Here is a 12808-nt window from a genome sequence, read left to right as displayed (position 1 = left end):
ATAACAATCTCTTCCTATTTTCCTATTTATAAATGACCACTCTGACAAACAAAAATTCAAAAACCCCAATGATTTAATACAGAAACAAACATACTAAACTATTTTCTGCAAACCTGTTATGGATACTCTTGCATCATCAAGAAAATTTAGAATATTCTCTCAGAGAGCAAGAAGTATAAAAGAAGTATACATTTCAGAAAAAAATTCATTAAAAATGTCAACTTTAATTATAATTTGACATGGGAAAAGTTAGCTTCAATGACAGGGTAATTTACTCACGAGGAAGTGTTTTTTTATATTATGCTATTAATGATTTTTTTTTTAAGTAAAAATCTGTTTATTTTCAGAATTTGGGGGAAAAGTGGATATTAAAAAGTGAATTCAAGGGGGGCACCTAGGTGGCTCAGTGGGTTAAAGCCTCTGCATTCGGCTCAGGTCATGATCCCAAAGTCCTGGGATCGAGCCCTGAGTTGGGCTCTCTGCTCAGCAGGGAGCTGGCTTCCACCTCTCTCTTTGCCTGCCTCTCTGCCTGCTTGTGATCTCTGACTGTCAAATAAATAAATAAAATCTTTTTAAAAATTTAAAAAATTAAAAAATAAATAAATTTTTTTAAAAAGTGAATTCAAAACAATAATAAAGAAAACACGATACTCCAAAACCAATAGGATGCAGCAAAAGCAGGTGTTAAGAATGAAATTTGTTATAAACGTTTGTATTAAGAAATAAAGTTCAAAGAAACAACATTACACAAGAACTAGAAAAAGACTTAGCTGAAATTTAGTAGAGGAAGGAAGTAACAAAGAAAAATCAGAAATAAATAAAATAGAGACCAGAAGAAACACTAACATAACATTGAAAGTAATGAGCAGTTTTACCATTTGATTTCTTATTTGGCCCAATGCTTGTCTGTGCAGTAGTGTATTGTTTAATATTTACATACTAAATATTTAATAGTTTACACTATAGATTTTCCAGCTTTGTTTTATTGTTGATCTTTAGTTTTGTACCACTGTGGTTAGAAAATGTTTTGGTATGATTTCAGTCTTCTTAAATTTACATTATTTGTTATGTCTCTTTTTATGTGGTTTAACCAGGTGATTGATTCTTCGGTGTGTATTTGAAGAAATGTGTATTCTACTTTTCTTGGGTGGAATGTTTTATATGTATTTTTGGAACCATGTATTCTGAAGTATGTTTTGAGTTAAAAATGTTCTTGTTGAAAAAAAAGTAACTCTCACTGAGGGTACTTATTTAAAATAAAGCATATCAGAAGGGAGGTGTGTGGAATGGTGAAGTAGGTGAAGGGGATAAAGAGTATACTTATCATGATGAGTACTGAGTAATGATGTTCAGAATTGTTAAATTACTATACTGTACACCTGAAACTAATAGAACACTATACATTAACTACACTGGAATTAAAATTTAAAAACTTAATAAGAAAATAAAGAAAAAAAGGTGAATTCACCCTAAACTATCACGTCTAACATTTTTACAAATAAATTACAGAATTTGTAAAGAGCTACTTCTCAGAGCACTATTATTTAAAATAAAATCTAAAGGTTACTTTCAGGAATAAGCTCATACTTCTTTCCTCATTATCAAGACAGATCCTTTTCCTAGCAACCATTTTATTGACTTTTCCACTCTTTCCTTTTGACTTCCTTTTAGATGATACTGTGTCTGGGGACAGTATTCCACCAATCACAAATCCTCCTGAAAGTTAATGACAAAAAAACGTAAATATCATACAAGAGAAAGTAAAAATATTGAACCAAAATTTAAATTACTATAGCATATTTTCTTTCAGACTATCAAAGAATGTATTACTATTATACTTTACAGTTAGTAACTCAAACAACACAAATACCAATTTCACTTATGTTTCTACCATCCTAAATCCAGATGCACTGATGAAACATGATAGAATGATCTCTGTTGCTTGAAATCAAGTCAGTTTGAAAAACAACACAAAAGCCAGCAATGAAATATTTATAATAATGCACATGTGAGTTTAGTTCTTTGACTTAGATATATCCATCACAGAAAGGAAATAATTTTCTGGCCCACTATCTATATTTCTATAGAGAAATATGACGAGCAAATGGGATGAGAATAGTAAAAGGGAATACTAATCTTTGCCACTTACTATTTTCTCATGTTCTGATCTAATGACTTATTTCTTGCAATTAAAAACCTTGTGCAATACTATGGAATAAAAATACTCTCAAGCCACAAACTCACCTCAAATTGCTACCAAAGAGAGAAAAAGATAAGCATTTCCATAGTAATCTGATAGATCTGTACTTGAATCTATTCTGACCTCATTTTTGAAGGATAATGATAAAATGAGGTAATTCATGTACATATGTAAAATAGTGCTTTGCACATAATAAACTGTTATATCCTAATTATTATTTGCCAGATATTAAAATGTAAACTGGAATTTACCTGATGGCCTTCCATGATAATCTATTCGCTCTCCCCGCCAATACTCCAAAGGTTTCAACCGTGTTCTCTTGGTCCTGCGAACATTTGGTGTGTTGGAAGGCAATACTGTAAAAAGATATCACACAAAAAAGGTATGAACATAAATGTTTAATTGGATGGTCTTTGTAGCAGAAAGATTGATATTACCCTGTAGAACACTCATGTTTCTAGACAAAACAGAAAAAAAATTTCACAATATATTTGTGTTAATAGTTAAAGAAATATCAATGAAAAAATAAGTTGCTAGATTGTCAAAGATTAAAAAACTTGATGACACCCAGGGTGAATGATGTTAAAGAAACTCAAACATACTGTAAGTAGAAATGTAAACTGAATTGAAAGCAACTTAGCCATAACTTGATTTAGAATTTAACTTACATAAAATTAATCTGCAAAAATACTCACAAAAAGAGGGATCGCTAGAGGTGGTCTAAGACAGTAACATAGGGAAGACCGTGGGCTCACAACTTCCATGGACATACTGAACCTCACCTAAATATAGACCAATTTCTTCTGAAGAACTGAAAACTGACAAGAACTTCTGCTCAACAAAGGACAGAGGGACCACGGAGAGAAAGGGAGGAGAGGAAAAGACAAAGTAGTATCTGAAACTCTACTCCCTCTGATGACCTGCAGAAGGATGTCACTGAGAGGTACACAGACTCACCTGCCCTGAGGCACAAAATAAACAAACAAACAAAATACCAGTGGTTTAAAAGGTAACTAGACAGTAAGTGAAGAAAAGCCATTTTCTAACCTTAGAGCATCTGTCAAAAAGAGGCACAGCTACTGGAACTCTCTCCAGGTCAACAGGTGCTGGCAAGCACCACTGTTTACATTCCTTAACCGTGATAATACAGATGGAATTAAAATTCAGGTGCTCCAGCTGGCCTGCTAGGGCTACCATAGCCAGACCCAGGACCCAAGCTCCAACTACCCCCGTAGGGTAGCACCCCATCTGCCTTGTCTCATCACACCAGGGTGACAACAGCCCAAGCACACTCCAGGTCTAGCCGGCCACCCAAAACCACCAAAACACAGAGTCTACATAGGGGATATTCTTACACAAGTCCATTTCTTCAAGACCAAGAACGGTAACTGTCCAATTTATTCTTAGATACAAATAGAACATTACACAAAATAAGGAGACATATTCATGCTCATGTTCCAAATGAAAGAGTAAGATAAAACTCAACAACAACAACAAAAAACCCTAAACAAAACACAAGTAAACAATCCACCTTGGAGTTCAAAGTAATGATCATAAAAATGCTCACCAAACTTGAGAGAAGAATGGATGAACTCAGTGAGAACTTCAATAAAGAGATAAAAAAATATAAAAAAGAACCAGAGCTAAACAATACAAAAGTGAAAGGAAAAACAGACTATAGGAACTGACAGCAAAGTAGAGGATATAGAAGAATGGATCAGTGAGATGGGTAGTAAAAAAGCACCTATGTTGAAAAGCAAAAAGAAAAAAAAAAAAAACATTTTTAATGAGGATAGGTCAAGGGAACCCTGGGACAACATCAAGTGTAATAACAGTAGTACCAACAGGGGTTGAAGAAGAAGAAGAAGAAGAAGAAGAAGAAGAAGAAGAAGAAGAAGAAGAAGAAAGAAGAAGAAAACAGAGACAGAAGGGCAGAAAAATTAACTGAAGAAGTAATAACTGAAAACTTCCCTAATTTGGGAAAGGAAAGAGACATCCAAGTTCAGGAAGAACAGAGAGCAAGGAGGTCCCAATGAGGTCCACACCAACACACATGATAATTAAAATATCAAAAGTTAAGATAAAGCAGAAATCTTTTTAAAAAGCAGCAAGAGAAAAGTAGACAGTTATGTACAAGGGAAAACCCATAAAGATATCAACTGATTTGGGGCTCCTGGGTGGCTCAGTGGGTTAAGCCTCTGCCTGCTGCTCAGGTCATAATCTCAGGATTCTGGGATCGAGCCCCGCATGGGGCTCTCTGCTCAGAAGGGAGCCTGCTTCCCCCCACCCCCTCTGCCTGCTTCTCTGTCTACTTATGATCTGTCAAATAAATAAATAAAATCTTAAAAATAAATAAAGACTACAAGAGACAAAGAAGGGAATTACATAATTATGCAGGATCAATCCAACAAGAGGATTTAACAGTTGTAAGTATATATGAACACAGGAACACTTAAATATATAAAGTAAATACTAACAGACACAAAGGGATAAACTGACAGTAGTACAACAGCAGTAGACTTCAGGGGTGCCTGGCTGGCTCACTGAGTTAAGCATCTGTCTTTGGCTTAGATCATGATCACAGAGTCCTTGGATCAAACCCCATGTCAGGCTCCCTACTCAGTGGGGAGTCTGCTTCTCCCTTTCCCTCTGCCCCGCCCCTTCCCCTACCTGTGTGTGTGCTCTCTAATATAAAGAAATCTTAAAAAAAAAAAAAAAAAAAAAAGAATTGTCTTCACAGATGACATGATACTCTATGTGGAAAATGTAAAAGATTCCACCACAAAATTGCCAGAATTCATATAGGAATTCAGGAAAGTGGTATGATATAAAATCAATGCACAGAAATCAGTTGCATTTCTATACACTAACAATGAGATGGAAAAAGGAGAAATTAAAGAGTTGATCCTATTTACAATTGCACCAAAAACCATTAGACACCTAGGAATAAATCTAACCAAAGCAGCAAAGGATCTGTACTCCGAAAACCATAGAACACTCATGAAACAAATTGAGGAAGACATAAAGTAATGGAAAAACATTCCATACTCATGGATCGAAACAACAAATATTGTGAAAATGTCTATGCTATCTAGAGCAATGAACAACAAATATTGTGAAAATGTCTATGCTACCTAGAGCAATCTACACATTCAATGCAATCCCTATTAATATACCATCAACTTTTATCACAGAACTGGAACAAATAATTCTCAAATTTGTATGGAACTACAAAAGACCCCAAACAGCCAATGGAATCTTGAAAAAGAAAACCAAAGCTAGCAGCAACACAATTTCAGACTTCAAGCTCTATTACAAACTTCGAATCATCAAGACAGCATGGTACGGGCACAAAAAAGACATAGATCAATAGAAAAGAAGAAAGAACTTGGAAATGAACCCTCAACTCAACAATCAACTAATCTTCGACAAAGCAGTAAAGAATATCTGATGGAAAAAAAGACAGTCTCTTCAACAAATGGTGTTGAGAAAATTGGACAGCCACAGGCAGAAGTCTAAAAGTGGACTATTCTCTTATACCATACACAAAAACAAGCTTTTCAAAATGGATGAAAGACCAACATGTGAGATAGGAATCCAATAAAATCCTAGAGGAGAACATAGGCAACAGCAACCTCTTTGACCTCAGCTACATCAAGCAGGCAGAGGGGGTGGGGGGAAGCAGGCTCCCTTCTGAGCAGAGAGCCCCATGCGGGGCTCGATCCCAGAACCCTTGAAGGCAAGGGAACCAAAGGTAAAAACATACTGGGCCTTCATCAAGATAAAAAGCTTTTGCACAGCAAAGGAACAGTTAACAAAACCAAAAGACAACCAACAGATTGGGAGAAGATATTTGCAAATGACATATCAGATAAAGGGCTAATATCTAAAATCTATAAAGAACTTACCAAACTCAATACCTAAAGAACAAATAATCCAGTCAAGAAATGGGCAGAAGACATGAACAGACACTTCTCCAAAGAAGGCATCCATACAGCCAACAGACACATGAAAAAATGCTCAACATCACTCAGTATCAGGGAAATACAAATCAAAACTACAATGAAATACCACCTCACACCAGTCAGAATGGCTAAAATTAGTAAGTCAGGAAATGACATGTTGGCAAGGATGTGGGGAAAAGGGAACTCTCTTACACTGCTGGGAATGCAAGATGCTGCAGCCACTCTGGAAAACAGGATAGAGGCTCCTCAAAAAGTTAAAACTAAGAGCTACTTTACAACCCAGCAATTATACTATTAGGTATTTACCCAAAGGACACAAACATAGTGATCTGAAGGGCACAGGCACACCAATGTTTATAGAAGCAATGTCCATAATAGCCAAACTATGGAAAAAGCCTAAATGTCCATGAACAGAGGAATGGATAAAGAAAATGTGGTAGGTATATACAATGGAATATTACTCAGCCAGCAAAAAAAACGAAATCTTGGCTCTTGCAACAATGTAGATGGAATTAAAGGACATTACACTAAGCAAAATAAGTTAATCAGAAAAAGACAACTATATGATTTTACTCATGTGTGGAATTTAAGAAACAAAACAGGATTCATAGGAGAAAGGAGGGGAAAATAAAACAAGACAAAATCAAAGAGACAGATAAACCAGAGGAGACTCTTAATCATAGGAAACAAACGAGGGTTGCTGGGGTAGTGGGAGATAGGGAAACGGGTGATGGGCATTAAGGACGGTGATGGAATAAACACTGGGTATTATACAAAACTGAGGAATCACTGACCTCTACCTTTGAAACCAATAATACATTATATGTTAAGTGAATTTAAATAAAAAAATTTTTTTAAAAGACTAATGAATCACTGAACTCTACCTCTGAAACTAATAAAACACTATATATTGATACAATTAAATTTTAAAAATAAAGAAAAACAAACATTTTTTTAAAAAGCAGCAGCAGGGAAAAAAAAAGGCAGTATTAATAAACTGAAATTCTCATAATCATTACAACTTTGGCTGTTAAAATTTACCTTAACCATCTAGCCAATTTTCTGTTGGAAGTATTTTGGAGTCAAACTTACATACTAACTTTATTATGAACTAATTTTGAAACATCCCAGATGTTACAGCCACTCAACCTCTCTTATGTAAACTGTAGCTTCCTCCATCTGCCTAATAAAATAAATAACAGATAAATAACAGAACCTACCTTATGGAGTTTTGTGAGATGGAGTTTTATACCATTTGTTTAATGGTAGAAAATGCCTGACATATAGCAATTCATTGAACATTAGCTATTACTGTTTTTTTTTACTTTATTTACTTACTTACTTATTTAAGTAGTCTCTACACCCAACATGGGGCTCAAACTCATGACCCCAAGAGCAAGAGTCACATGTTCTTCTGACTGAACTAGCCAGGCATTCTGCTATTACCGTTTTTTAAAAAAATGGGTAAAGCTGTATTTGTAAGAACATTCATGGTAGTACTATTTATATTTAGAAAACAAAAACCAAACTGAACACCATCTAAATGCTCCACAACAGAAAACTTATAAATCAGGAGAGTTATGTATGCATGTTTGTGTGTATACACATAAATCCACTAATTTTATCTGAACAATGCAAAGTTCTATACACTAAGCTGACTTTGTTGGGTATATAATCAAATTCCTATGCTTTTACCTACTTTGCTTGCTAGAAGTTTCCAATGAATTGAAAGAAGTTTATTAGAATCTCCCAGTCTAACTATAATGTTTAAGTAAAAATTGGAGTTTCTTAAAAACTTTTTTCTTTATATATTTTATTTGATAAGTTGTTTGGTGCGTAAGCATTTGATTTTTCTACCTTCTTCATTAATTTTTTATCATTATCTGTCCTTCTTTATTCTGTTTTTCAAATCTGAGAGTCCCTACCTTTTTAGAAGAATTCAATCCATTATTTAGTGTTAACAAGTACCATGTTTCTTTTTATTCCTTCCATCTTACTATTTATATTTAACTAGTTATTTTGCATTGATGCTTCTTTCTCATTTTTACTGATTTGAGCAAATGACCATATCTTTTTACTCCCCTCCCTTAGTCATTTTAAAGTTTTACTGTGCTTTTTTCCCTCTAATATTGATCACCTTCCCATTCTTGGCACTCAAAAATCAAATTCTCATTTCTCCATGATTTTATTAAAAACTATAACCCTTATCAACATACACTATCTTCTCTTTTTCTCATTCAGTAAAATAAAACATTTTGACTACTTTTACTACTGCTGTTCTGCTCCTATTCTCTTCCTTACCACATTAAGTTTTTTTTTTTTTTTAAGATTTTATTTATTTATTTGACAGAGAGAGGTCACAAGTAGGCTGAGAGGCAGGCAGAGAGAGAGGGGGAAGCAGGCACCCCACTCAGCAGAGAGCCCGATGTGGGGCTCGATCCCAGGACCCCGGGACCATGACTTGAGCCGAAAGCAGAGGCTTCAACCACCGAGCCACCCAGGTGCCCCCCCACATTAAGTTTTAATTAAAGATAGTATGGATTTCAAAGTATTATTATAAATGTCATTATTTAACACTAATAAATCCCCATTCACAATAACATTAGGTAGTAGTCACACCCTAAGGTACCAGCAATGAATGATTCAACATCCTTGTGTAATAATCCCCTCCCCTAAGATGTATGTGGGAACTGTGACTTTCTTCCCATCTGCAGAATATGGCAATAGTGACAGGGAATCACTCTGATTATGTTATGATTATATATGTGACAATATATGATATCATACATATAAGACACCATTGAGCAGAAGCAAAAATTCTGCCTTGCTGACTCTGAAGGGGCCTATGGAAAAGGTCAAGTGGCAAGAACTGCAGGCAGCCTTTAGAAGTTGAAAGTAATGGCCCATGGCTGACAGCCTGTAAAAAAAAAAAAAAAACAGGTACATGGGGCGCCTGGGTGGCTCAGTGGGTTAAGCCGCTGCCTTCGGCTCAGGTCATGATCTCAGGGTCCTGGGATCGAGTCCCGCATCGGGCTCTCTGCTCAGCAGGGAGCCTGCTTCCCTCTCTCTCTCTCTGCCTGCTTCTCCATCTACTTGTGATTTCTCTCTGTCAAATAAATAAATAAAATCTTAAAAAAAAAAAAAAAAAACAGGTACCTCAGCCCCAGTTTCAAGGAACTGAAATCTAAAAGCCACATGAGCTTGAACAGGACCTCAAACCTCAGATGAACTGAAATCTAACAGCCACATGAGCTTGGAACAGGATCTCAAACCTCAGATGAGACCACAACCCAGGCTGACACTTTTGACTGCAACCTGAATCCTAAACAGAGGACCCAGCTAATATGCATCTGGGCTTCTGTCCAAAAGAAAATACAGATAATAAATAAATGTGTGTTGTCTAAGCCACTATATTGTGGTAATTTAGTACATAGCAACAGAAAACAAATACACATTACTTAAATTTAAGCACATATATTACAAGAATTATTCCTCACCACTATTTCCTTTCTTTGGAGTCAGTTTTGATTTATATACTTAGTTAAAATACACGAGTATTTTATCAGAGGATTTAGAGTCAACTCAATCTTTGTATTATCTGCAAAGTAAATTCACTTATCAGAAAGGAAAATATCTTGGCTAGGTGTAAGATTACTAGATTGTAATATATTTCTTAAAATGGGCTACAGATGTTATTTTATTCTTGTAATATATTTCTTAAAATAGGCTATAGATGGTATTTTATTCTTCCAATGTTATACAGATCAACAGTACTCATCATTTTTTCTCCCATATATATTTCTGTCTAGAAGCTTCCTATAGTCTTGAAATTTAGAAATTTTATTCATTGATGTCTAGAAGTGTATCTATTTCAATAATTTTGACTGGCATTTGGCAAACTCATTCAAATTGCAGATTTAAGCCATCTTTAATTTAGGTAAGTTTTCTTTAACATACTTCTTTTAACTTTTTTCCTTCCTCCACCTGTTTCTCTTTTCTGGAAATCCTATTGTTTGCAAGTTTTCTCAACTATCTCCATATTATTTCCACCTTTTTCCCTCATGTTTTCCATCTTTTCGTATTTTGTCTCTGATAAATTTCTTCCATGTCAACACCAGTTACTAATTCAGTTCTCAGCAACAGTGACTACCCTTTAGTTTCACTTCATCTACTGACTTTTTTTTTTTAAGATTTTATTTATTTAACAGACAGAGATCACAAGTAGGCAGAGAGGCAGGCAGAGAGAGAGGGAAGCAGGATCCCCGCTGAGCAGAGAGCCTGATGCAAGGCTCGATCCCAGGACCCCGGGACCATGACGTGAGCCAAAAGCAGAGGCTTTAACCCACTGAGCCACCCAGGCGCCCCCATCTAATGACTTTTTAAATTTAAAAAAATTGAGTTTTTCTGTCCCAGAAAGTTTTCTATGCTATAATGGAATCTCTGAAAATCCTCATTATTTCTTTTATTGTTGAAACTGTTATGCATCTACTAACAAAAATTCTAGCTCACCAGCAGTTGTCTACTTTCTTATGCATGATACTAGATTTTCCTCTCTCTAGTTGCTAAAGCCCTTGCTCAGAAACATTTTTATCTCTGTTTACCTACTCCTGACTAGTTATCATTCCAATTTTCAAGAAAGTATTAAACACTAAGAGGTAAAACAGTCTTCACATTGGGCCCACAAAATATTGACAAAATGTGAGTTTTTGGTTGAAGCAATTTGAAGAAGTTTCAGTTCTAGTGGTTTCCTTAGATACAAGTGCAAGAGGTCTCATGAGTCCTCACTGGCAAATACACTATTGGGAACTGAAGAATTTTAATCCTCCATGGCCTCTCCATGAGTTCCCCATCTCCCACCTTTGCCTACCTATGCCAGCTACTGCTTTGTTTGCAAATGAGGTGGATAAAAATGGGAGTTGTCAAGTGTCATCTACCTAGCAGTTATTATTTACAGAATTCTCCACCCTAACTTCTTAGCCTGGGCAAAATCATGTTCCTTAATATGGGGCAAAGAGTGAGAGAGACACAAGATTTAATAAAGATCATCATTGGCCTATGATGACTTATTGTGAAATTCATAAAAACTAAACAAATACTTTCAATTTATCTGCCAGTTAATCCAAATACTTCCTTTCTCTGTGTGAGAAGAATTAAGACCCATTTAGTAACAGAGGTTTTATAATATGAAGATATTAAAAGACAGAAATAATCTTACCTAACTTGTGATGTATTTTATCCTGTGGTATCACTGTAGATATTTTTACTCTTGAGTCACCTGCAAAATGCAAATGATAATCTCGTGAGCAAAGGCTGCTAATTCCATGTTGAATTCAACTGTGTTAGTTGTAAATTTCAATATAAGTATTTTCATTAAATTTAACTTGACAATCATGGTATTACTTCTTTTACTTTTTACTGCTGAGAAATAAAGACTAATGAAAAACAGTGTGACATTTCTTTAGATTTTGCTATAATGTATATCTAAAGAGCCTAATAATTAAACATAACAAAAAATAAGTTTTCTAGACTTGAGGTAAAATAAGCAACTTAGTACATTAAAATGTAGGGTGTAATAAAGAACGATCAAATGCTAATAATGTAATATATGATCTTTTAAGCTCTAAAATAGTACAAGTATACTAAATTTAGCAGTGTGCCAATTAGGCCAGAATTTTCAACTTTAGTATTGAAATAGCATCTAAACATAGCTGCCATTAATTCTTTCTCTTCCTATGCACAAATGTCATTCCTTATCAAGAAGCAGAGTCTAATTCCCTTTTCTCTGAATTCCCTAATTCCCTGAATCTCTGCTGATCTTAACGACCTGCTTGACCAACAGAACACAGCAGAAATGATATTCTGGGACCTCAAAGGTAAGTCCTAAGAAGATATTCAAGTTCCACCTGGGTCTCTTAGAACTTCACTTTGGAGAAAGACACCTTATGTGAAGTCTGACCCCCCCAACACTGCCAAGCTGTGAGGAAACCCAAGCTAAGCACATGGAAAGAACATGCGGAGAAAAAAGATACATGTGGCCAGCCCTCAACGGTTCCAGCCACACCAGTCAAGTGCTAAGTATTTTTCTTGTTGTTGTTGTTGTTAAAGACTTTTTTTTTGAAGATTTTATTTATTTATTTGACAGATGGAGATCACAAGCAGGCAGAGAAGCAGGCAGAGAGAGAGGAGGAAGCAGGCTCCCCACAGAGCAGAGAGCCCAATGCAAGGCATGATCCCAGGAGCCTGGGATCATGACCCGAGCCGAAGGCAGAGGCCTCAACCCACTGAGCCACCCAGGCGTCCCTAAGTGCTAAATATCTAAGTGAAAAAAGTCACCCTGGACTTCCAACCCAGTTGAGCTTTCAAAGGACTCCAGGCCCAGCAGCTTGCATTTTAAGTATGAATTCATGAGAAAGCCCAAGTTCAAGAACTGCCCAACTAAGCCAAGTCAACCCAAGAACACTGAGAGATAAAAATCAATTGTTGTACTAAGCTACTAAGTTGTGTGTGTTTGTTATGGAGCAACATGTAACTAGGACACTTAATGTCTATGAATGACCTAAAACTTTTGATACAATTTTATATGTAATATGCATTTCCTGAAAAATAAGTCTAAGCTTTCATTATATTCTCAAATGAGTCCACG

At 35.6% G+C, this 12808-nt stretch overlaps 1 protein-coding gene across 2 annotated transcripts in view; it reads right to left on the bottom strand.

Annotated features, from left to right (window-relative positions):
- CENPC (centromere protein C) overlaps positions 1-12808 on the bottom strand; it is a 93610-nt gene that overhangs the window by 10383 nt on the left and 70419 nt on the right. For both annotated transcript variants that reach the window (XM_082726362.1, XM_082726361.1), the window contains exons 13-15: positions 11381-11440; positions 2452-2556; positions 1588-1716 (exon numbers count right to left, since the gene is read on the bottom strand). In XM_082726362.1, coding sequence (XP_082582488.1) covers positions 1588-1716; positions 2452-2556; positions 11381-11440 — 294 coding nt within the window. The remainder of the gene's footprint in view (positions 1-1587; positions 1717-2451; positions 2557-11380; positions 11441-12808) is intronic.

Source organism: Mustela nivalis (genome assembly GCF_964662115.1).
Source record: "Mustela nivalis genome assembly, chromosome: 4".
In the NCBI taxonomy this organism is placed as follows: domain Eukaryota; kingdom Metazoa; phylum Chordata; class Mammalia; order Carnivora; family Mustelidae; genus Mustela; species Mustela nivalis.
The sequence above is the reverse complement of the archived record's forward strand: the minus strand, read 5'-3'. Positions and strand labels throughout refer to the sequence as shown.